The 24,714-nt window shown below is 41.7% G+C and overlaps 1 protein-coding gene across 3 annotated transcripts in view; it reads left to right on the forward strand.

The window, feature by feature from the left end:
- The first annotated feature begins 5,722 nt into the window (after nucleotides 1-5,722).
- RBM6 (RNA binding motif protein 6) overlaps nucleotides 5,723-24,714 on the forward strand; it is an 83,737-nt gene continuing 64,745 nt past the window's right edge. For 2 of the 3 annotated variants that reach the window (XM_052653405.1, XM_052653498.1), the window contains exons 1-2: nucleotides 6,226-6,329; nucleotides 21,058-21,168. In XM_052653405.1, coding sequence (XP_052509365.1) covers nucleotides 21,125-21,168 — 44 coding nt within the window. In that variant the 5' untranslated portion in view covers nucleotides 6,226-6,329; nucleotides 21,058-21,124. Of the gene's footprint in view, nucleotides 5,781-6,225; nucleotides 6,330-21,057; nucleotides 21,169-24,714 lie in introns of those variants that run through there. The other variant, XM_052653422.1, reaches the window with a different exon arrangement.

A 24,714-nucleotide genomic window follows, 5' to 3' on the forward strand; every position in this document is an offset into this window, starting at 1 on the left:
CCCAGCCAAGTTCAGACACTTCCCCAAACCCATAGCCCCAGGTGGATCGCAGGCCCAAACTCCCCAGACCCTCTGCCCCAGCGAACAAGAGGTTTACTTTGAGGAAAAGAGACTTTCTTTCCTCCCTAGCGCAGTTTCCCCCACTAATTGCGGAAGGACAGTGCAAGTTTCCGGGCTGGATAAATGTCATAAGTGAGCCCGGCCGGCCGCACTGGCTGTAAAGGATGTAGGCACACGGCTTGATGCTAAAAGGACATCTTTTTAATCACGTTTTAATATATGAGTCTCTAGAACGATAGTTCTCAATTCTGCACATAGAATGACCTGGAGAACTTAAAACACACAATGCCTGAACTTTTGATTTAATTGGACTGGGATGGGCTCACGCATCCATATCTTTTTTAAACCTTCCCAGATGATTTGCCAGGGCAAGGAAACTCTCCTATGAACATTTGTAATTTCCTAGATGCAAAGTGATTTAAAAAACAAACAGGACAACATAAAGCTTTCCCAACAATTTTATTTTTGGAGAGTACTTTAAAGAAATCAAGTTAGGGATTAACAACAATACTGCTCATGTGTCTCTGAAGCAATTAAATTACTTAATAGCCTCATGGTTAATTCACCCAACAGTTTAGGGATGAAGGAAAAAGTCCGAAGTCACTCCTCTGATTATCCCTGTTGCTCCAAGCACCCCAATGCAATGTCCTGTCTCCATCTCAGTCCTATACTGGAACTGGGGGAACCCTGCCCCCGGGGCTTTTCTTACAGTCTCAGACAACTGCCACTTGGAGCCCACGTGCACAAACTGGACTGTGACTGACACTGTGAGAAAGCTGTGGCCTTTTATGAGAGATGGCTTTGCTCAGGGCTATTAAACTCATGCACATAGTTTAAGGGAAGCTTTCTCCTCCCGTTCAGTTAAGAATATGTGAGAAAATGCCCAATTCCTTAGCTATCCTTAGAGAGAGGAGTCTCTCCAAGTTTTCACAGGTCACTCAGTAATTTTTCTCCTCATTGGCTCAGGAGGACAGGCTTCCTCCCTTAGAGTAAAGATCATTGATACGGTTTTATTCTCACTAGTCCTGCCATATTACAAGAGTATAAGCCAAGAAGATCTCATATTCTCTGATTTGAACAGAAATATGCTGATTACATTCCATTAACCAGAAGCTGCAGCCCATAGAATTGATCCCCAAAGAAGACAAATTTAAAGATTTCTAACATACCCAACCAACCACAACAGTCTCCAGGTGACCTCAGGGTTTCTTTGAGTCTCATTCTTGCTTTCAAGCACATCAGCTCTATCAGATAGCACCTCTGTCACTTGGAAGTATTGCATCTCCTTAGCCAAGCAAGTGACCATATAGCCCATGAGCTTCTAACTAACGCTTAAGCGTCCTTCACTCTATGGACTTCCCTAGCAGTCCAGTGGCCAAGATTCTGCGCTCCCAATGTAGGGGACCCAGGTTCAATACCTGGTTAGGGAACTAGATCCCACATGCTAAAACTAAAGATCCTGCATGCTGCAACAAAGATCGAAGATCCATGTGCTGCGGCTAAGACCTGGCAGAGTCAAATAAATAAAACAAATAAATATTAAAAGCATAATTCTCTTTCAAAAAAAACCCCTCTGTTTTAATCTACCTATTGATCTACATTTGAATATTGGGACAACCCATCCTAAATGTCACTTTTGCTTATAGAATTACAAAGAAATAAATCTAGGTCTTTGGCCTGGAGAATCCCATGGACAGAGGAGCTTGTTAGGCTACAGTCCATGGGGTCGCAGAGTCGGACACGACTGAGCGACTTCACTTGCACTTTCACTTTGGGATAATAGCACTTGTCAATTCTGTGATGGCTCTGTGGCACTGTATGACACTCCTTTAAGCCTTGGTCTTTGCCACAAACACCAAGCTAACCTGCACCTCCAGGTCAGGGGCTCCTCAAAATCGCAGCTTTCTGTTTTGTCTAAGCCCATGATTTGCATGGATCCAGTGTGTCATCTCTGGAGAAGGCAAAGTCACCCCACTCCAGTACTCTTGCCTGGAAAATCCCATGGACGGAGGAGCCTGGTAGGCTGCAGTCCATGGGGTCGGTAAGAGTCAGACACGACTGAGCAACTTCACTTTCACCTTTCACTTTCATGCATTGGAGAAGGAAATGGCAACCCACTCCAGTGTTCTTGCCTGGAGAATCCCAGGAATGGCGGAGCCTGGTGGGCTGCCATCTATGGGGTCACACAGAGTCGGACACGACTGAAGTGACTTAGCAGCAGTAGCGGTAGCAGTGTGTCATCTCTATAGCAGCAGTAATGAGAACTAGTTGTAAGTAAGTGTTACTAGCTTAGTTATGTCTGACTCTTTGTGACCCTATGGACCACAGCCCACCAGTCTCCTTTGTCCACGGAATTCACAAGACAAGAACACTGGAGTGGGTTGCCATTCCTCTCTCCAGGGGATCTTCCCAACCCAGGGATCAAACCTGGCTCTCCCGCATTGCAGGCAGATTCTTAACCATTGGAGCCACCAGGAGGAAATGCAAAGGTAAAAGACCTCTGTTCTTCCACAGATTTCTCCTTTTTTTATTCCATAACTGGAGTGGCCATTTCAGGACCTGAGATGCTGTGAAGAGGTTGTAAGCTGAAGTAAAAGGCCTGATTGTATCCAGAGGGTGGGATCTGTTCCAGCCTTGTTGCTGTTTTGCTGGTGTGACTCAGGGCCAGTTCTTTAATGACTCTTTCAGCATCTTCAGCAGTTTCCCCCTCCTACAAATACAAGATTATATAATACAAAGTATTCTGAACTAATAATAAAAATAATCCTTTCCTGGAAATTTCAAAGAGGTTTTCCTTCCTGCCTTTATTGCTTTTGCAGTTCCTGGTAAAGCAACTGTCTTTCCTAATCTGCTGGAAAATTTCATCGGTGGTCCTTGTATCATCTGTATCTCTCCTGGTTCCTGTCTCTCATTTTATCATTTGATCAAGTCTCTACTTTCATTGCTGAAGAGTCATGGCCCCAAGTGTGATCAAGGCAGCAATGAACCACAGGCAGCAGAGCAGCCTTCCTCTTTGCTGGGTTCATCTGTGTGAGAATTTTAGGGGCTGAAAGTAAGCCAACCCACCTCTGCAACTGGATGTTGTACTCCCCATTCTGGGTGAGGGCACTGTTCTGGATCAGCTCTTCTAAACAATTCATACTTTTTGGTCTTAGGTAGTATAAACAGCCTTACAAGTACTATGGGCCAGCGTAAGTTAAAAAAAAAAATCCGGATGCTTCCTCTGAAAACCCTCCATCATCACCCTAAGGAGAAGGGGAAAGCTGTCTAGAGCATGAGCCCTGGAGTAGGACTGACCTGGGTTGGAATCCCCCTACCTTCTACTTTCCAGCTGCAGCAAGTTAATCTTTCTGGGCTTTGGTTTCCATAACTACAAAAGGGGATATCACGTGGTTACTGTGAAGATTAAATGAAATAACGAAGGGTCAGCACAAGGCCAGGAGCAGAGTTGTGATAAAGGGTTGCAATTATTATTGCCCAAGGAGAGTGGGCATAAGGCAGAAATAATTAGTTCCTTCATGTTTACCTCTTGGAAGGACAAAGTACTATGTGATAAGGGAGGGATCCACCAATAATGTACCAGTTTGGGAAGCAAAGTACCCACAGTTCTGTGTAGGTGTTATTCCTCTTCCCTGAAACCTCTTAGTGCTGGTGTGCCCCAGGGCTCAGGGCTGGAACTCTGCTCTCCAGTCTATAACTCACTCCTTCCTTCACAAAGCCATCTCATCCAGGCCCAAGGCTTTAGATACCAGCACCAGTGATATGCTGATACCTCTCAGATTTGCAGCTCTAACCCTGACCTTTAATTTGAACTCTAGGCAAATGTAGCCAATTGCCAACTCCAAATCTTTTCTACTAGGCATCAAAAACAACCTACCGAAAACTGAGCTCCTCCTCTTTCTACCATAATTGCTCTTCCCACATTCTTCCATCTTTCCAGGCAGTCTCCTAACCAGCTGGCCTGCTTCTGCCCTTTTCACCTTCAGTCTATTCTCCACACAGAAGCCAGAGGGATCCTATTTACCTGGAAATCACAATATTATTCTGTTTAGAGCCCCCCAACAGCTTTCCATCTCCCTCCTTACAGAAACCAAACTCCTTTGAGCAGAGACTGTGTATCTTGTTTAGTTTGTCACCTGTCTTCAATAGCCACCCCCACTCCCATCGCCACCAGAGCAGCAAAGTGTATCAGCCTTATTCAAGTTCCTGTAACGCCAGCACCTGATCCAGTGCCCGGCACACAGCAGGTGCTTCATGAAGTTCTTGAATGAATGACTTCCAGACAAGATGCCTGAGAAGTGGAAAAGTAACCTTGAAGACTACTTAACCCAACAATCTCTTTTCTCTACAGATGAGTATTACTTTATTTTAGAATAATTTATAGGCTTTTCTAGCAGCAGACTTCTTTGATCCCATGATGTTGAATTCAGGCTCTGTAATCAGGTTACCTTCCCTGAGGGGACACAGTCTGAGGATACTGGGTAGCTGGAATCAGCAAGCATTTCACCAATGTACAATCCACTTGGAAGCTTGGAGCTGGCCATTTGAAGAACATTAGCTGTGAGAAGATTCTGGACGTGAAAAGCTGTGCTGCCCTGTTTTCCACTAGATTGTTGATCTGCAGATAACTTCCAGTTCCTCTGTGACCTCGCACAAGTCACTCTTGGCCAGATTTATGGCCCATGAGCTAGCAAGGCCTCGTGGAAACTGAGTGGAATTTCCTTTATAGGTAGGGCTACTAAACCTTTAAGACAGATGATACCCACAGTGTATCTGTGAATAGCACTGAAGATTAAAGGAGATAATGAAGGGTCAGCACAAGGCCAGGAGCAGAGTTGTGATGAAGGGTTGCAATTATTATTGCCCAAAGAGAGTGGGCATAAGGCAAAAATAATTAGTTCCTTCCTATGTTTACCTCTTTGAAGGACAAAGTACTACTACCCACCAGTGATATTCTTGAGCTGGGAATGGCTAATTTGAAAATCCATCAGAAAGAAAAGAGGACGAGCATGTGATTACTGCTCCACTATCCACTCCAGTGTTCTTGCCTGGAGAATCCCAGGGACGAAGGAGCCTGGTGGGCTGCGGTCTATGGGGTCGCACAGAGTCGGACACGACTGAAGTGACTTAGCAGCATCCTATGGGAGGGTTGGGAGCCAGGCTCTTATGTGGGCCACAAACTCCCGCCCCGGAAGACTTAGGTGGAGAAGGCTCCCTTCCATTTCCTTCACATTAACGGAGAATAAGTCCTTTTTAAGCTAGGCAGGCCAGGGTCCTGTTCGCACTCTGGCAGGGAGCAAACCTCGAGAAACCCAAGCCACCCATAGACTGCACGCTTTGCTCATACTCGAAAGAGCGAAAGAAGACGAGCGGCGGTGGGCTAAGGGCCAAACGACAACCCCCAGCAGGCCCAGCGGACCGGGGCAAGGAAGCGCACCCTCCCATTGGACGTGGGCAATAGCGTGCCCCTCACGCCCCGCCCCCGCAGGCAAGCACACACCCCCGCCCCGCCCCCGGCCCCCGCGCAGGGTACGCCGGGAGTGGAGTCGCCGCGACCCACCGCTGTATACTCCATCTCCCGGCGGGCCGAGCGCTAAAGGCGGCGGCACTTTTGTGGAGGCAGCGGCCCGGCGCGGAGGAAGTTCCGGTCTCCGCGGCGCTGGGTCGGTGGCGGCGGCTGAGGATTAGGAGGAGCGGGCCGCGGAGGCCGCGCTGCCTCGGTAAGGGCTTGGGGTGGTAGAGAGGGCGTGCGGGAGCCAGCGGGGAAGGAGCCGGCCTGCCCGGCCGCTTTGGACGTAGCGGGCTCGCGCGGCCTGGAAGCTGCGGCTTCGGTGTCGCGGGGCGGCCGCGGCCTCCCTCAGGAAGAAGAGAGTCAAGTGGCGGTGTGGTGAGGGAGGCGCCGCCCACGGGAGGAACGCCCCAGAACGGTCGCGGGCCCGGGGCGGGGCCCGGCCTGGCGGTGGAATTACCGGTCCCGTCTCGGGGCGGCCGGCTTCGGGGGTCCGTGGCTTGCGCGTGGTTGCGGTTGGGTGCTCTTGGTCCGAGGGGCTGCAGGCAGGCGGCCCTTTCTTCCTCCTTTTTTCCCCTGCATTTGCAGGAATCTGATCCACTTGTGAGGCATCGCTCGAGAGGGAGCTTTTCTTGTGGTTAGCCCGTAGCTTCGCCCTCAGACCTGGACAGACCGGAGTGGGCTCGGCCGGACAACAGGGCGCGAGAGCTCGGAGCCCAGCGCGCCGGGCTGTAGAACCTGGATCCCGGGGAGTGGTCTGGTGGGTCCTGTGCCAGTTGGGCGAATGTGGGAGGACAGGGTTATTTCCTTGTATTATGCACTCTTTAGATTCCTTTTAGTGGTATATCAGTAAGTCTGTTTTTCTCTTAACTTTAGAATTGATCTTGTGCTACTGGACTTAACTCTGGGCGTGCATTTTTTTTTTTTGTTTAATAAAGGAAAAGGTCTTATTTTGTAGGGTAAACTGTAAAGGTAATTGTATTTTTTGCACATTCCAGGTTTGCTTGTGAATATCAGAGCTGCGGGATCTAGATGGAGTTTAGTAGACTCTGATGCGCCCGGTCACCTAGTTCATTTTTCTGAACTCTGGATTGTGCCCTCAGTTTGTTAGCTTTCAACTTCCTGTTGAGTAGTGCCGCCACTGTGAATGGTTTAATAATGTCAACATCAGCAGACTTGTGAGGTCTATAGGGAGAGGTTTCAAGAACTGATAAGTGAGGGTAGGACAAGTATGTTACCATTTTAGTGAAACACACAAAAATTGCACCTGAACCTTGCCTGGTTAATTAGTATCTAACCAGGTACCTAGCCCATAGGATAGGCTATTTTTGGACATCTGTAGCATTCCTCTTCATTTAATTCTGTTACCAGAATTGGGTTTACTTTTGTTGCCTTTGGGAGCCTAGTTTTTCTGTAGCCTTTCATAGGAGAATTGTCAATGGAGAGGTTACAAAGTGAATGCTCCTGTGTTATTGAAGATAACATGGGCAAGGTTATACTTTTCTGCCAGTGTTTAAATACATAAAATAATGTGTTAATAGTCTAACTCAAAATTGTATTAAGATTAAAAAACTGTTGGAAAATTCTGAAATTTTTAAAGATCATAAATCATGGAGTCAGCTAGAATAGACTTTTCTGCTAGACTTCCACAGTAGTTGTTCATTTCATTCACTTAGTTAGGGGGCATCTATTGGGTACCTTTTATAACCTTCCTATCACACTGATAGGAACTGTAGGAGCTCTAGAAATTGATAGGGTTTGAACTGTTGACTCCTCTACTAACTGAGCAACATTGAACAAGTTACCTAACTTCAGTTTCCTCATGTGTGAAATGAGGTTAAGAAATGGCAGCCACTTTGAAGGTTGTTGTGAGGTTTACGTAATCCTTTTAGGATGGTGCCTGGTGTGAGGAAAGTGTTCACTAAGTGTTAGCTGCCACTGTTACCTTTTAAAAAAATTTTTGTCACTTCCCTGGCAATTAAGTGGTTAGGACTCTATGCTTCCAGTGCAGGGGGTGCAGGTTCCATCCCTGGTGTAGGAACTAAGAGTCCACAGGCCATGTGGTACAGCCAAAAAATTAAAAAGAAAAAAATTTTTTGTTGAGATAAAATTCACACATCATACATTTCACCCATTTAAGGTGTCTAATTCGATGTTTTTTCATGTATTACAGTACTTTTTTTTTACAAAGTTGTGATAAATGTTTTGTTGCATATATTGTAATGAAATTTGCCATTTAATCCATTTCTATATGTAAAATTCACATACAATTCAGTGCATGAATTACATTCACAATGTAATGAAGCCATCACCACATCTATTTCTAAAACTTTTTCATCACCTTAAACAGAAACTCTAACCATTAAGCAGGTAACTCCCTTGCCCCTTCCCTCTAGTTCCTGGTAACCTCTAATCTGTATTCTGTCTGTCTGAATTTGCCTGTTCTAGGTACCCTGTGTAAGTGGAATCATACAATAATTATCCTTTCATGTCTGACTTTTTTCAGGTAAAAGAATGTTTTTTAAGGTTCATTCACGTCGTAGCGTATATCCAAACTTCATTCCTTTTTTTTTAATTAAAAAAAAAGTTGAGATGTAATTGACATCTACATTCCCTTTTAAGGCTGAACAATATTCAGTTGCTGTGTATAGGCTACATTTTACTTACCTGTTCACTTGCTGGACAGTTGGGTTTCCACCTTTGGCGATTGTAAATAATGCTGCTGTGAACGTGGGTATACAAATATCTCTTCATGCCCCTGCTTTCAATATCTTTGCATATATGCCCAGAATTGGGTCATATGATAATTCTGTGGATAGCTTTTTGAATACCCACCATAATGTATTCCACAGCGGTTGCATCAGTTTATGTTCCCGCCAGTAATACGCAAGGGGTCCGATTTCTCCACATCCCAACACTTGTTACTTTCTGAGTTTTTTTGTACAGTAACCACCTGAATGGGTGTGAAGTAGTCCCTCCATCTCTTCCTTCTGCCTCCCTTTTTCTTAGCTATTTTGACCGTTTTAAAATGTACATGTCGGTGCAACCGTCATTACCATCCAGCTTCAGAACATTGTCATCTTCTCAGACTGAACCTCTGTGCCCATTAAACAATAGCTTCCCATTCTCCCCACCTCTTCCCCTGGCAACCACCATCCTACTTTCCGTCTCTCTGAATTTTGCCTGTCCTAAGAAGCGAAAAGCAAAGGAGAAAAGGAAAGATATAAGCATCTGAATTCAGAGTTCCAAAGAATAGCAAGGAGAGATGAGAAAGCCTTCCTCAGCGATCAGTGCAAAGAAATAGAGGAAAACAACAGAATGGGAAAGACTAGAGATCTCTTCAAGAAAATTAAAGATGCCAAGAGAACATTTCATGCAAAGATGGGCTCGATAAAGGACAGAAATGGTATGGACCTAACAGAAGCAGGAGATATTAAGAAGAGGTGGCAAGAATACACAGAAGAACTGTACAAAAAAGATCTTCACGACCCAGATAATCATGATGGTGTGATCACTCAGCTAGAGCCAGACATCCTAAAATGTGAAGTGAAGTTGGCCTTAGAAAACATCACGATGAACAAAGCTAGTGGAGGTGATGGAATTCCAGTTGAGCTATTTCAAATCCTGAAAGATGATGCTGTGAAAGTGCGGCACTCAATATGCCAGCAAATTTGAAAAATTCATCAGTGGCCACAGGACTGGAAAAGGTCAATTTTCATTCCAATCCCAAAGAAAGGCAATGCCAAAGAATGCTCAAACTACCGCACAATTGCACTCATCTCACACGCTAGTAAAGTAATGCTCAAAATTCTCCAAGCCAGGCTTCAGCAATACGTAAATTGTGAACTTGCAGATGTTCAAGCTCGTTTTAGAAAAGGCAGAGGAACCAGAGATCAAATTGCCAACATCTGCTGGATCATGGAAAAAGCAAGAGAGTGCCAGAAAAACATCTATTTCTGCTTTATTGCCTATGCCAAAGCCTTTGACTGTGTGGATCACAATAAACTGTGGAGAATTCTGAAAGAGATGGGAATACCAGACCACCTGACCTGCCTCTTGAGAAACCTATATGCAGGTCAGGAAGCAACAGTGAGAACTGGACATGGAACAACAGACTGGGTCCAAATAGGAAAAGGAGTATGTCAAGGCTGTATATTGTCACCCTGCTTATTTAACTTCTATGCAGAGTACATCATGAGAAACGCTGGGCTGGAAGAAGCACAAGCTGGAATCAAGATTGCCGGGAGGAATATCAATAACTTCAGATATGCAGATGACACCACCCTTATGGCAGAAAGTGAAGAGGAACTAAAAAGCCTCTTGATGAAAGTGAAAGAGGAGAGTGAAAAAGTTGGCTTAAAGCTCAACATTCAGAAAACAAAGATCATGGCATCTGGTCCCATCACTTCATGGGAAATAGATGGGGAAACAGTGTCAGACTTTATTTTGGGGGGCTCCCAAATCACTGCAGATGGTGATTGCAGCCATGAAATTAAAAGACACATACTCCTTAGAAGAAAAGTTATGACCAACCTAGATAGCACATTCAAAGGCAGAGACATTGTTTTGCCAACAAAGGTCCATCTAGTCAAGGCTATGGTTTTTCCAGTAGTCATGTATGGATGTGAGAGTTGGACTGTGAAGAAAGCTGAGCACCGAAGAATTGATTCTTTTGAACTGTGGTGTTGGAGAAGTCTCTTGAGAGTCCCTTGGACTGCAAAGAGATCCACCCAGTCCATTCTAAAGGAGATCAGTCCTGGGTATTCTTTGGAAAGAATGATGCTGAAGCTGAAACTCCAGTACTTTGGCCACCTCATGCGAAGAGTTGACTCATTGGAAAAGACTCTGATGCTGGGAGGGATTAGGGGCAGGAGGAGAAGGGGACGACAGAAGATGAGATGGCTGGATGGCATCACTGATTCGATGGGCGTGAGTTTGAGTGAATTCCGGGAGTTGGTGATGGACAGGGAGGCCTGGCGTGCTGCGATTCATGGGGTCGCAAAGAGTCGGACAAGACTGAGTGACTGAACTGGACTGAAGTACCCCATATACATAGAACCATAAATTGTACAATATTGGTCCTTTCATGACTGGCTTATTTTTCTTAGAATATCTCCAAGGTTCATCCATGTTATATCTATCGGAATTGCATTCCTTTCTGAGGCTGAATAGTATTTCATTGTATGTATATATTACTTTATCTTCTCATCTGTTGATAGGCACTGGGTTGTTTCCACCTTCCACCTTTGAGCTGTTGTGAATAATGCAGCAATGAACATGGAGGGGTGCACATATCTACTTGAGTCTCTGCTCTCATTTCTTTTGGGTTTATACCCAAAAGAATTGGAATTGTTGGATCGTATGATAATTCTGTTCTAAATTTTTGAGGAACTGCTGTATGTTTTATGCGGTGGCTGCATAGATTGTACGTGCCTAACAGCAATGCACAGGGTTCACATTTCTTCACACCCTCACTAGCTTCTGTTAGTTTCGTTTGGTTTTGTTTTAATAGCCATCTTAATGGGTATAAAGTGGTTATCTTGTAATTTTGATTTACATTTCTCTAATTGTTAATGATGTTGAGAGTCTTTTTATGTGTTTATTGGCCATTTGTGTGTCTTTGAAGAAATGTCTATTCAAGTCCTTTGCTCATTTTTGAATCAGGTTGTCTTTCGTTGTTGAGTTTTAGTTTTCTGTAATTCTGGATATTAATCCCTTATCAGATATGTGGTTTGCAAATATTTTCTCCCATTCATGAGTTGTCTTTTTATTCTCTTACTGATGTTGTTTGTAACACAGACATTCTAATTTTGATGAATTCCAGTTTGTGTATTTTTTTTTGTTGACTCTGCTTTTGATGTCATATCCAAGAGATCACTGCCAAATCCAATGCCTGAGGCTTCTGGTTTGTTTTCTTCTGAGTTTTAGAGTTTTAAATTTTAGGTTTAGGTCTTTAAACCCTTTTTGGCATAGCTGGGTAAGAGTCGCACTTCATTCTTTTGCATGTGGATTTCCAGTTTCCCTATGATCAGTTGTTGAAAAGACTGTCTTTTTTCCTTTGAATGGTCTTGGGACCCTTGTTGAAAGTAACTTGACCATGTATGTGAGAGTTTATTTCTGAGGTCTCTAGTTCATTGTTCTGTATGTCCTTATACCAGTACCACACTGTTTTGATTACTGTAAGTTTATAGTAAGTTTGAAATTGGGAAGTGAGTATCCTCCAGTTATGTTCTTTTTCAAGGCTATTCAGAGACCTATGAAATTTCATAGGAATTTTAGGATGGGCTTTGGAATCAGATGGTCTTGAGTTTGCTTTTCCTCATATTAGTTATATTGTTTTGGGACAAGCCTCTCAAACTATTTGAGTCTCATTTTCAGAGTCTGTGAAGTGGGAATTGTAACAGAATTTATCTCATGGAGGACCTGTGATGATTAAATGAGAGAACCCATGTAAAATACATAACTGTGGCAGAGTCAGTACTCAACTATTCTTGCCTTTATTATTGTTTCAGAGGTAGACATACTCAGAAAGGTCCCTTCCAGCTTAATGTGATTGTGATTTTAAACACCTGAGCATAGTAGCAATAATAATATTTAATACATTGTTGCTTTAAAATTTTCAAAAAAATTTTTGGAGGCATGACTTATATATCATAAAATTCACAGACTGTAGCTGTTCAGTTTGATGCAGTCATCACCACAATTCAGATTTAGAATGTTTCCAACACCTCAAAACATTCCCAACTTTCTGTTTGTTGTTAGTCTCCACTTCCCACTCTAACTGCAAGTCCTAACATCCACTAATCTGCTTTCTGCCTCTGTAGTTTTATGTTTTTATGTAACTTCATACAATTGGGATATCTGGCTTCTTTCACTTATAATTTTTTTGAGGTTCTTCCATGTTGCATTCCTTTTTATGAGTATATCACATTTGTTCATTCATCTGGCTGTTGATGGACATTTGGATTCTTTTCAGTGTTTGGCTCATTCATAATAATAATGTTGCTATCAATATACTTCTTCTTATGCATGATCTCATTTACTCTTTATAGTAATCATATGAAGTAGGTACCACTATTATTCCCGTTGTGTAGGAGGAGAGCGTCAAGGCATATAGAATTTAAATATAACTTACCAAAGATACATAGAAAGCTGAATTTTTTCTTCCTTCCCCCCTCGACTATGCTGAGAGGCATGTGGAAGCTTAGTTACCTGACCAGGGATTGAAGCTATAGTCTCAGCATTGGAAGCATGGAGTCCTAACCACTGGGCCATCTGGGAATTGCCAGTTTGAATCCAAACCCAGGCAGTCTGACTTTAAAACACATTCACTTAGGCCAGTGGTCTTGAAATTCCCTTGAACCATCTAAACGGATTCGGAGAAGGCAATGGCACTCGACTCCAGTACTCTTGCCTGGAAAATCCCATGGATGGAGGAGCCTGGTAGGCTGCAGTCCATGGGGTCGCTAAAAGTCGGATATGACAGTGACTTCACTTTCACTTTTCACTTTCATGCATTGGAGAAGGAAATGGCAACCCACTCCAGTGTTCTTGCCTGGAGAATCCCGGGGACGGGGGAGCCTGGTGGGCTGCCGTCTATGGGATTGCACAGAGTCGGACACGACTGAAGTGGCTTAGCAGCAGCATCTAAAAGGATTAAAAATTTTTTCACCCTTAAAATTTTGAAAAAATTGTTTACCACTTTGTACATTTCTAAGTTGACATCTTAACACTTCTGCCATAGATGACTGCGAAGGCTGTATTTTCTGGCATAATATATTACATGTGTGCTTTAAATATATAGTTGACAAAATCTTGAAACTGATTATTTAATTTATGGAAAATGTCTGCATTTAAATTTATGGCAAATCAAACCTTAATGTCAGTCATTTAGCCAAATGAGTCTGCATCAGTGGGAACATTCTAAGCCCCAATGATGTTTGAAATAAACTCTTAAAATAGTACTAACATTTACTGAGCAATTTATTTATCAGGCACTGCTCTTGTGAATTTGCATTGTCATTTTTTCCTGATAACTATGAAGTAGACATTATCTTTATTCTGGATTTTTACAGAGAAGTAAAGTGAGGCATTAAGTTAAATCACTTGCTTAAGGACATACCTTGTGGCCAAGCCATGATTTCCCTCCCAGCAGTCGAGCTGTGAACCCCACTAGCACAGTAGGTCCAGAGACTGCCCTCTTGTCCCTTCACTGCCACACTGAGCTATCTTATAAAACTCACTTTGCTATCTTATAGAATTCACTTTTAAACTAGGAACCTGATTGTAATTTGCTGATGTAAGGGGTGAGGATATAAGAATATTTAAAATCTGGAAAGTTTCTCTTCATAAGAAAAAGTGGCTCTAATGAAGTGTTTAAATGTCTCCCGACAGTAGTGAAGTCTTAATTTATGCATGAGCTTGAGATCCCTGTAGGATGGCCAAGTGGCCATTTCTGGCAGACATTTGGACTTTATAGGAAAGTCTAAGCTAGAGATGGAGATGTGGAAATTATAATTGTAGAGATGGTAGTGATAGTGATTAAATTGGGAATGGACAGGACTGGCCAGTGTCTTAGCTTGGACTGCTATAACAAAATACCCTAGATTGGGTGACTTAATAACAAATTTATTTCTCACAGTTCCAGAGACAGGGCAGTTTCAGATTAAGGTGCCAGACAGTTTGGTTCCTGGCGAGATCCTTTTGGTTTGCAGACAGCTGCTTTCTTGCTGTATCCTCACATGGTACAGAGAGAGAGCACTCTCTTTTATTCCTTCTTCAGTTCAGTTCAGTTCAGTTCAGTCGCTCAGTCGTGTCCGACTTCTTGCGCCTCCATGAATCGCAGCACACCAGGCCTCCCTGTCCATCACCAACTCCCGGAGTTCACTCAGTGATGCCATCAGTGATGCCATCCAGCCATCTCATCCTCTGTCGTCCCCTTCTCCTCCTGCCCCCAATCCCTCCCAGCATCAGAGTCTTTTCCAATGAGTCAACTCTTCGCATGAGGTGGCCAAAGTACTGGAGTTTCAGCTTCAGCATCATTCCCTCCAAAGAAATCCCAGGGCTGATCTCCTTCAGAATGGACTGGTTGGATCTCTTTGCAGTCCAAGGGACTCTTAAGAGTCTTCCCCAACACCACAGTTCAAAAACATCAGTTCTTCGGTGCTCAGCTTTCTTCACAGTCCAACTCTCACATCCATACATGACCACTGGAAAACCATAGCCTTGACTAGACGGACCTTAGTCGGCAAAGTAATGTCTCTGCTTTTGAATATGCTGTCTAGGTTGGTCATAACTTTTCTTCCAAGGAGTAAGCGTCTTTTCATTTCATGCCTGCAGTCACAATCTGCGGTGATTTTGGATCTCCTCAAAATAAAGTCTGACGCTGTTTCCACTGTTTCTCCATCTGTTTCCCATGAAATGATGGGACCAGATGACATGATCTTTGTTTTCTGAATGTTGAGCTTTAAGCCAACTTTTTCACTCTCCTCTTTCACTTTCATCAAGAGGCTTTTTAGTTCCTCTTCACTTTCTGCCATAAGGGTGGTGTCATCTGCATATCTGAAGTTATTGATATTTCTCCCGGCAATCTTGATTCCAGCTTGTGCTTCTTCCAGCCCAGCATTTCTCATGATGTACTCTGCATAGAAGTTAAATAAGCAGGGTGACAATATACAGCCTTGACATACTCCTTTTCCTATTTGGACCCAGTCTGTTGTTCCATGTCCAGTTCTAACTGTTGCTTCCTGACCTGCATATTCCTTCTTAGAAGAGCATTAACCCGTTTCCTAAGGGCTCTACCCTCATGACCTAATTACCTCCTAAAGGCCCTATCTTCAGTTACCATCAAGTCAGAGATTAGAACTTAAACATGAATTCTGGAGAGACACACATTCAGTATAGTCTATAGCACCCAGGGACAGCATCATGAACAGTGCTAGGGAACATAATAGAGCCTAGTTAGCATATTTGGTGGACATTCATTTATTTAGTCAACTGATGTTTAAAGGTTTTGTATTGGGGTGGGGGGTTATATGAGAGAGACTGGAGTATGCTTATGAGCAAAAGCAGAGTGGTAATATAGGTCAAAAAAAGGAGTTAAGGGACTTTGCCGCTGGTCCAGTGGTTTAGAATCTGCCTTGCAATGCCGGGGACGTGGATTCAGTTCCTGATTAGGGAACTAACATCCCACATTCCACAGAGCAACTGAGCCTGTGCTGTAACTAAGATGTGGTGCAGCCAAATATTAAAAAAAAAAATAATTAAATGATAGTGATAGAACACGGTAAGGGTAGAGTCTTCAGACTAGTCTTTAATCTTCGTACACAAAAACATTCCAGGAAGATTGTGGACTTGTATATTTTTTAAACAAATCAATATGTAGATCTTTGCCTTCAACAAATGCCGTTCTTAAGAATGGATCTTGCTCCTGAATGTAAGAACTATAACTTTAAAATTCTTAGAAGAAAACTGAAAGGGAAAGCTTTATGTGTTGGATTTGACAATGATCTTTTAAAGGATATGACACCAAGGGCACAGTTAGCAAAAGGAAAAATAGGCAAATTGGACTTCATTAAAATTTAAAACTTTTGTGTTCAAAGAATACTGTCAACAAGGTAAAAGGCAACTCATAAAATGGGAGAAAATATTTGCAAATCACATGCCTTGTAAGGGATTAATATTTAGAATATGTAGAAAACTCCTAAACTCAACAACAGCAACAAATAACCTGTATCAAAAAATGGGCAAAGGACTTAAATAGACATTTCTCCCAAAGAGGATGTAAAATGTCTTGTAAGTATGTGAAAAGATGCTCAGCATCATTAATGATAAAGGAAATGCAAATGAAAACCACAGTGAGATACCACTTCACACCCATTAGAATGGCTGTTACTAAAATACAAAAAAAAAACAGAGTAGTAAGTGTTGGTGAGGATGTGGATGAACTGGAACTTGTATCATTCTGTTAGGGTTGCCATAACAAAATACCATAGACTAGGTGGCTTAAACAACGAAAAATGATTTTCTTGCAGTTTGGAGATTGACGTCTAAGATCAGGGCATGAGCAGGGTTAGGTTTTGGTGGGGCCTCTCTCCTTGACTTGCAGAAGGCCCTCTCCTGGCCATGTCCTCACATTAGCTTTTCCCTGTGCATGCATTTTTGGTGTCTCTTCTGCTGACACCAGTCCTGTTGAATTGGGGCCCCACCCTTGTGGCCTCTGTCAACCTTAATTACCTCCTCAAAGGCCACGTCTCCAAATACAGTCACATTGGCAGTTAGGGCTTGAAGCTGTGGGGGACACAATTCAGTCCATAACAGAACCATTTGCGCACTGTTGGTGGGAAGGTAAAATGATGTAGCTGCTGTGGAAAACAGTATGGTGGTTCCTTGAAAAATTAAAACTAGAATTGCCATATGATCCATCAATTCTGCTTCTGGGTGTATATATCTCCAAAAGAACTGATCTCAGATATTTGTATGTGCATGCTCATTGTTAACATTATCCAAAAGATGGGAGAATCCAAATGTCCATCAGTGGATGAGTAGGTAAAATATAGTATGTGTACACAGTGGAATTACTATTCAGCCTTAAAAAGAAATGAAATTCCAATAGATGCTCTAATATGTATGAACCTTGAAGACATTATGCCAGGTAAAAAAAGCCAGTCGTGAAAGAAGAAATACTCTTTAATTCCGCTAGAATTAAGAGATACTTAGAGTAGTCAAAACTATATAGACAAAGTGGAATGGTGGTTGCCAAGGACTGGGTTAAGAGAGGAGTGGGGAGTTACTGTTTAATGGCTACAGAGTTTTGGTTTTACAAGATGAAAAAAGCGTGGATGGATGGGGATAAAAGTTGCAAAACACTATAAATATACTTAATCCCTCTTAACTGTAAAATGGTAAACTTAAATGTATTTCAAAATTTTTTAAATAATTTTTTAAAAATAGGTTTTTATTGATTCTTCATTTCCACCTCCCCTTAATGGGAGCTTCCCTGGTAGCTCAGTTGGTAAAGAATCCACCTGCAATGCAGGAGACGCTGGTTCGATTCCTGGGTTGGGCTACCCACTCCAATATTCTGGCCTGGAGAATTCCACAGACTATATAGTCCATAGGGTTGAAAAGAGTCAGACACGACTGAGTGACTTTCACTTCTCTTTCTTACTAATGCTTCTCTCATTTTACCAAAAAGTCACCTTTCCATTTGATATCTAAGTGAAATCGGAGAAGGCAATGGCACCCCACTCCGGTACTCTTGCCTGGAAAATCCCATGGATGGAGAAGCCTGGCAGGCTGCAGTCCATGGGGTCGCTGAGGGTTGGACACGACTGAGCGACTTCACTTTGACTTTACACTTTCGTGCATTGGAGAAGGCAGTGGCAACCCACTCCAGTGTTCTTGCCTGGAGAATCCCAGGGACAGGGGAGCCTGGCGGGCTGCTGTCTATGGGATCGCACAGAGTCAGACACGACTGAAGTGACTTAGCAGCAGCAGCATCTAAGTGAAATACACTACCCCAGGGAGGATCCCCTTTCGGACACCAAACAGCGTTTATGTCATCGCCCAATGAAGAATATTTGGGTTGTCCTCTCTCTTTTTTTTAAAGCTATTATGGATAAAGTTGTTGTGAACATTTTTCTACCGGTCTTTTGTTTTCGTGTATCTTAAGCAGATACTTAGAAGTTCAATTGCTGGGTCATGAGTAGTATTTCTCAGACCAGTTTCTAAACTGGTTGTACCATTTTGCGGTCATTTGAGTAGTGTATGAGTTCTGATTGCTGGAAATCCTTGTATATTTGATTTTGTAAGTCTTTTTAATTTTAGCTGTTCTAGTGGGTGTGTATCGGTGGTTTTAATCTGTTTCCTTAATGACTAATAATAGTGAGCATTTGTCAGACATGTGTTAAAATATTTACTCCCTGTTCTGTAGTTTACCTATTCATTTTTCAGTGTCTTTTGAAGAACAAATTTTAACTTTTGTATTTTTCTTTATGATTAATGCTTTCTGGTTCCTTTATAGAAGTCTTTGCTGATACCATCTCGGTGGTGGTGTTTTTTTTCTTTTCGCTTGGCCATTTGGCTTTTAACATCTTTGTTCCTCAACCAGAGATTGACCTTGGGCTCCCTCAGTGAAGTGCCAAGTCTTAACCACTGGACCGCCAGGGAATTCCCTATGTTTTCTTTTAGAAGCGTTATAGTTTAGCTTCTACATTTATGTAGATCCACTTTCAATTTTAACTTTTGAATGTGGTATGATGGTAGGCAAAGCATGGTTCTGGAGAGTAAGCCTGAAAAACCACTGTCACAACTGAGGAGCAGTCTTTTCAAGGCCTTGTAACTGAAATGAATACATTTCATTTTTTTTTTTTAATGAGAATTTGTAGGGGGTTGGTGGCAAGGATACTTCCAGTAGCCACTAGTTCTAGCTCCAAAAGGGCGTATTAAAGTTGCTGCTGTTTAAAAACTCATAGTTGGATCTTAGTTGGGTAGATGCTCACACCAATCCCTGCCTGTTGTGACCCCTTGATGCTATAGCTGAGTGTCCTGTTTGCTCCAGAGCATTTACTTTGGAAAAATTAGAGTGCTTAAAGCAGGAACAGGCCTGCTGTAGACCACAGCTAAAACTAATGGAATGGGACCCCCGGTTCTGCTTTGTTGGCGTTTGGAACTTAGGTCATGATTTAAGAGGGATGGCCCCGGGTTTTGATATTATGCTGCTAGAGGTCGATTTCTTGGACCTGTGCAGGATGGACTCAAAGTGTTTGCCAAGAATTTTTTATTAATCAAGAATCAAAGGCAGAGGAAGCTCGAAAAGAGTCATCTGACATCATGGTTCTAACCTGAAAGGCTGCTGACCTGCAATGGGGAGGCTTTCCCAAACCCACTGGTTGGTTTCCAAGAAACCAAAGTTCTTCTTTATGTTCTGGGGGAGTGTGCTTGTAAAGCTGAAAGTTAAGGGAATCCATGAGAAGGGTGTCACTGGATTGTAGTCCATAGCTTAATGTGATGCTTGTTGTCTCTTAGAGAATGACCCCTGTTCAACCACTGTTCATGTAGAGTTACTTTTCACTTCAGCTGTCAAAACCCTCATTTGCCTATTTACTACAACCACCAAGATCTGAACCTGCAGACAAGGCTGCCACCTCAGCTGCCTAGACCCCCAGTAGATGCAGCACAGCAATAAGTAGAAGGGGCCCTGTGGTGAGTAAAGCTAGGATGTAAGTCCAGGTGAACTCATGTGTCTTGCCTGAGTATGCTTGTGACATTCTAAATTTTTTCGCATGTATATTGCCTCAGAAATGTCTGACTTCTCACAGTATTTTCACCGCTGCTTCTCCCGTATCTGTGAGTCTGCTTTTTTAGTTTTATTAGCAGTGCCCGCCGCTTTTCCCCCCAGAGTTCTGTCAGGTAAAACAGAGGCAAGTACCTTGCATCAGTCCTTTAGCTTCTCCCCCATACAGAACAGAACATTACTAGAACAGAAGTACATAGTTATTTACAAATCACTTTTCCCTTTGGTTTAAGGGACGGAGCTGGGAAAGTGGGCTGCCACTGCTTCAAGACAAAAACCACTGCCGTGCTGAGGTGAGGGGTGGGTCAGGGTTCACCCAAAACTTTCTGATTATTTTGAGGATGACTTTTGCTTCATTGAGCATTCATTTGGTCATCGTAAAGCTTTGACTGTTTTCTAAAGGCTGGACAAAGTTGGTTCAGACTGCTTATTTTTTAATGTTTCTGTGGAGGAAGAAGGCTTTGGAATTTCATAGTCTGCTGTTTTTGCTGACGTGAGTTGTGTTTTCACTCTCTTGATAGGGTACTCTGATGCAGAAAAGTTTTCATTTTTGATCAAGTCTACTTTATCCTTTTTTTCTTTTGTTGTCATGGTAAGAAATCATTGCCAAATCCAAGGTTATAAAAGTTTGCCTCCTTTTGGGAATTCCCTGGTGGTCCAGTGGTCAGGACTTGGCTCTTCACTGCCTGGGCCAGGGTTCAGATGAGGAACTGGTATGCCACAGGCGGTGCCGTGTGACCAAAAAAAAGTTTGCCTCTTTTTCAGTAGCTGGAGTGCAGGTCTTATGAGGACTTCTTAGTCATAGGTTACATGCTCATCTTCAGAGTAATCACTGTGTAACAGACTATTCTGATTGGCCAGGCTGAATAGTGTAGGATCAGCCATGTGGACTGAGGGTAGTAAATAAACATGGTAAGGTGCTGTTTCCAAAAAGGAATATAGAATGGGTGCTGGAAAATTTAATAAATGTTTTATGAAGCATTCTTAGTACTTTGAGAGATTGATGGTGCCCTTTTTTAAATTTAAATTTAAAATGTGTTTTTGTTGCTGTAAATTAATATATAAATATTTAAAAGTGACTTCTAAAAATATCCTTGCTGATGTGGTCCCTGATAAGCCAAACAGGAGGAAATTGGTTTAGTCTTTACTACATGTACCCACATACTCATTTGTTGTGGTTTGTTTTGTACAGGTACTGCTATAACCAGAGTTTGGTAGCAAAAGGATCTACTTATTGGGCCCTCTTGACATAGAAAGAGATGTGGGGGGATTCTCGATCTGCTAACAGAACAGGACCTTTTCGGTAAGTCTTAAAATTTGAATATCGAAATGTCTATTATAACAATGTAGATACTGTATAACATTTATGGCCTACTATAAAGAGGGATATTTTCTTTGTGTAGAAATAGCTTTGATTTTTTTTTCTGATTTTTAAAAATTTTTAGAAACTACTTAAAGTTTTTCTAGTCATTTCTAGAGTGATCGTCAGAGTGAATACCTAGCATGCCAAGTATTTTGTGTATTAGCATTTTTTAAATATTAACAAAAAATCCCCCAGTTTTAAAAAAATATTTTTTATCTTTTTTAGCAAAGTACTATGTACTCAACTAATAAGGAAAGCTAGTAAAAATGTATATAAGTGTTTATAAATGAATGTGAATGTTTCATTAAGTTCAGTAATTTATGTCTAGGATCCAGAGCCCTGTCTTTCCTATGACACATTGTATTCAGCCACCAGAAATAGTTGTGAGGAAGAAAAATTTATTTACTTAATGCAGTTTCCTAAGCTACATTACAATTTTAGGGGTTACTGGGTACAAAGATAACTGGAGAACGTGGTACCATTCATAATTGTAAATGAATTATATTATACGTTTGTAGGCAGAATGAGTTACATTCTTTCTATACAATAAAATTATATAAAATACTGAATTTCTAATTCAATAAAGTGAATTATATTATTGATTTGATAAGTGGAGAAGGTGGTACCATTCATAGTTGTAAATGAATTATATCATAGATTTATAGGGAGTGAATTTTTTATAGCCAGTGTAATAAACAGTGATGATGATATTTTTAAAACTTTTGCATTGTGTTTGCAGTTAATGAAATGCTATAGGAATATGACTTACGGCTGTAGTTTGTGTATGGCAAAGAAATCTTACTTTTAAAGTTATACATTAAAAAATATTTATGCTCCAGGGAATTCCCTGGCAGTCCAAATGGTTAGAACTCCATGCTCTCACTGCCAAGGGGCCTGGGTTCAGTCTCTGGTCGGGGAACTAAAATCCTACAAGTCTCTGTGGCATGGCCAAAAAACAAAAAAAAAAATTTATGCTCTAATTGAAACTTTTGTTACAAGTTAAGTTTTCTTTTGAACTGGCAGTCTGCAGGATCTTCCTGTGCAAATTCAACAGTTATTTTATTATTCTGAAGTTTGGGGTTCCCATGGAAAATTCAGGTAGAAAAGTAAGTTTAAAAGTAAATCCATATAACACTTAGTAAAGCTAGTTTCGTGAATAAAGGGATCTTTACTTTCTGCTTAGCAATCTTTAAAGCAGTGGTAGTGATGCTGGTTCAGAGAAGGCAGTGGCAACCCACTCCAGTACTGTTGCCTGGAAAATCCCATGGACGGAGGAGCCTGGTGGGCTGCAGTCCATGGGGTCGCTAAGAGTCGGACACAACTGAGTGATTTCACCTACACTTTTCACTTTCCTGCATTGGAGAAGGAAATGGCAACCCACTCCAGTGTTCTTGCCTGGAGAATCCCAGGGATGGCGGAGCCTGGTGGGCTGCTGTCTGTGGGGTCACACAGAGTTGGACACGACTGAAGCAACTTAGCAGCAGCAGTGATGCTGGTTATGTTTTTCCTTTAAAAAAATTAAGGTCTAGATCAGTGGTCAACAGACTGCAGCTTGTTTTTGTTTGACTGGAACATAGCCCTGATCATTCGTTTACAAATTGTTGATAGTTGCTTTCATGTTGCAGGGGCAGAGTTGAATAGTTGTGACAGAAACTGTAATGCCTAATGTAATTACTGTCTGACTCTTCATGGAAGAAATGTGCAGATCCCTAATCTAGATTAGTGTGTTTGTACTTTAATGTTTAAAAATCTATTCTTTTACTTATATTTATGGATAATTATTTTCTGCATAAGGCTGTTTACACTGAGCCTTCAGAGCTAAAGAAATTACTTCAGCTCTATTGCATCACTGAAAAATTTTTTTCAGAACATTTTTTTCTTTGAATCTACTATATAAAATTGTATTTCCCCACCTTAATTTTAGTTTAAATATAAGTGATTACATGCCACTTTTTAAGGTCTTTGACCAGAGAGAGGCATAGTTTATATAGCATAACTTTGGGGAGGGGACTAATTTGGGTGAAAAAAGGTATTTTGCAGGAAAATGATTTTGTATTTATTTTAACAACTTGTCTTAAAAATTTGGTTGAAAATGATTTTCATAGCCACCGCTGTTTTATAACTAGTAGAACTGTTTCTTGAATAGTCTACATAAAATACAGTTCTGAGAACCCTAGTATAGTGATTACTGTAGATGTATTTGATTTCAGTTTTACCTGGTAAGGTAATTCTTAGGGTAATATTCAAAGACAGTGCTGTATGTGTTTTGGTCAGAGAACATGTAGATTTAGATAGCTCAGCGCTCAGCCCAAGAATGTCTGCTTAGGCTTAAGTCTTCCTACAAGCTAACTATTGGGATTTGAGTGATTTTAAATGTGGGTGACACTAGAACTAGTGATAGTGTCTTAATTTTAGCATTAAGTTGTATTATTTATGAAGCACATTTAACCTTGCTTCTCTTATGATGAACCCCATACACATAAATAATGTTAATATTTTTGTGTTAATGAAGCTAATGGAAGTTATGTTCTGAAAATCTATTAAATATGCATCATTCTACTGTTTCAGTTACTATTGTTAAATTTCTATTACTCCAGGAAAGGGTTTGGCATTGTAACTGTTGCTCTTGAACTGACTGACCCAGAAGCAGTTGTCTGTTGAGTCTTTCTATAGCAGTGTAGTTTGAGTTCAGAGGGTCATATAATAGAACCTGTATTTTCTGAGAGGAACTTGATCTCTTAATACTTATGTTTTGCTGCTGAATAGCAGGTAACCATTCAGATCATTTTATGTTTTCCTTTTTTATGCCCTCCTCTCCCCTTCAAGCTTAAGATCCTAGGTACCTAATTGCCTATTTAAATTCCCTGTCTTTTACCAAAGTCAAAACATATAAAATGGTCTGGTGCTAGGTAGTGTGAAAGATAGGGCCAGTTCTCATTCATGTCTTGAGTTCTGTAAACTGAGAATGTGAATTTAATAATGTGTTTTAAAATATATTGTATTACCATGAAAAATTAGATGAGGCATTAGAATCTAAAAAATGAGCTTCTTCATTTGGGACCTGGGGATAAAGCATGAAAGCCTAATGCTCTCTCTAGGTCCCTTTTAGCATTAAGCTCCTGGATGCTGTTGCTTGGTTTGGTCAACTTACACATGCTGTGTGGCGTGATTCATGCTGCCTTCTGAGATACCCTTGAGTAGTTAATAATAGGACCCAGGTGAGAGCACTTCTAGGCGGAGCCACTGTGGAACTGGGGTTTAGATGCAGCCAGGGGTGATGCTCAGCTGGTGAACACCAGCGTACTCCAACTAGTGGCTTACAGCCAGTGTTTTCTTCATTTTGGGCCTGCATCTGTTCTGATTGGGTGGTGTCCACTCTGTAGCTGTCAATCAGATATTTTGGAACATTACTCTTGTTTGCACCAATGAGGAAGACACATCCTGAAACCTACTGTATAAAATTTATAGCGCATTGATTTTTCTGAT

This window comes from Budorcas taxicolor, chromosome 1 (genome assembly GCF_023091745.1).
Source record: "Budorcas taxicolor isolate Tak-1 chromosome 1, Takin1.1, whole genome shotgun sequence".
Classification (NCBI taxonomy): Eukaryota; Metazoa; Chordata; class Mammalia; order Artiodactyla; family Bovidae; genus Budorcas; species Budorcas taxicolor.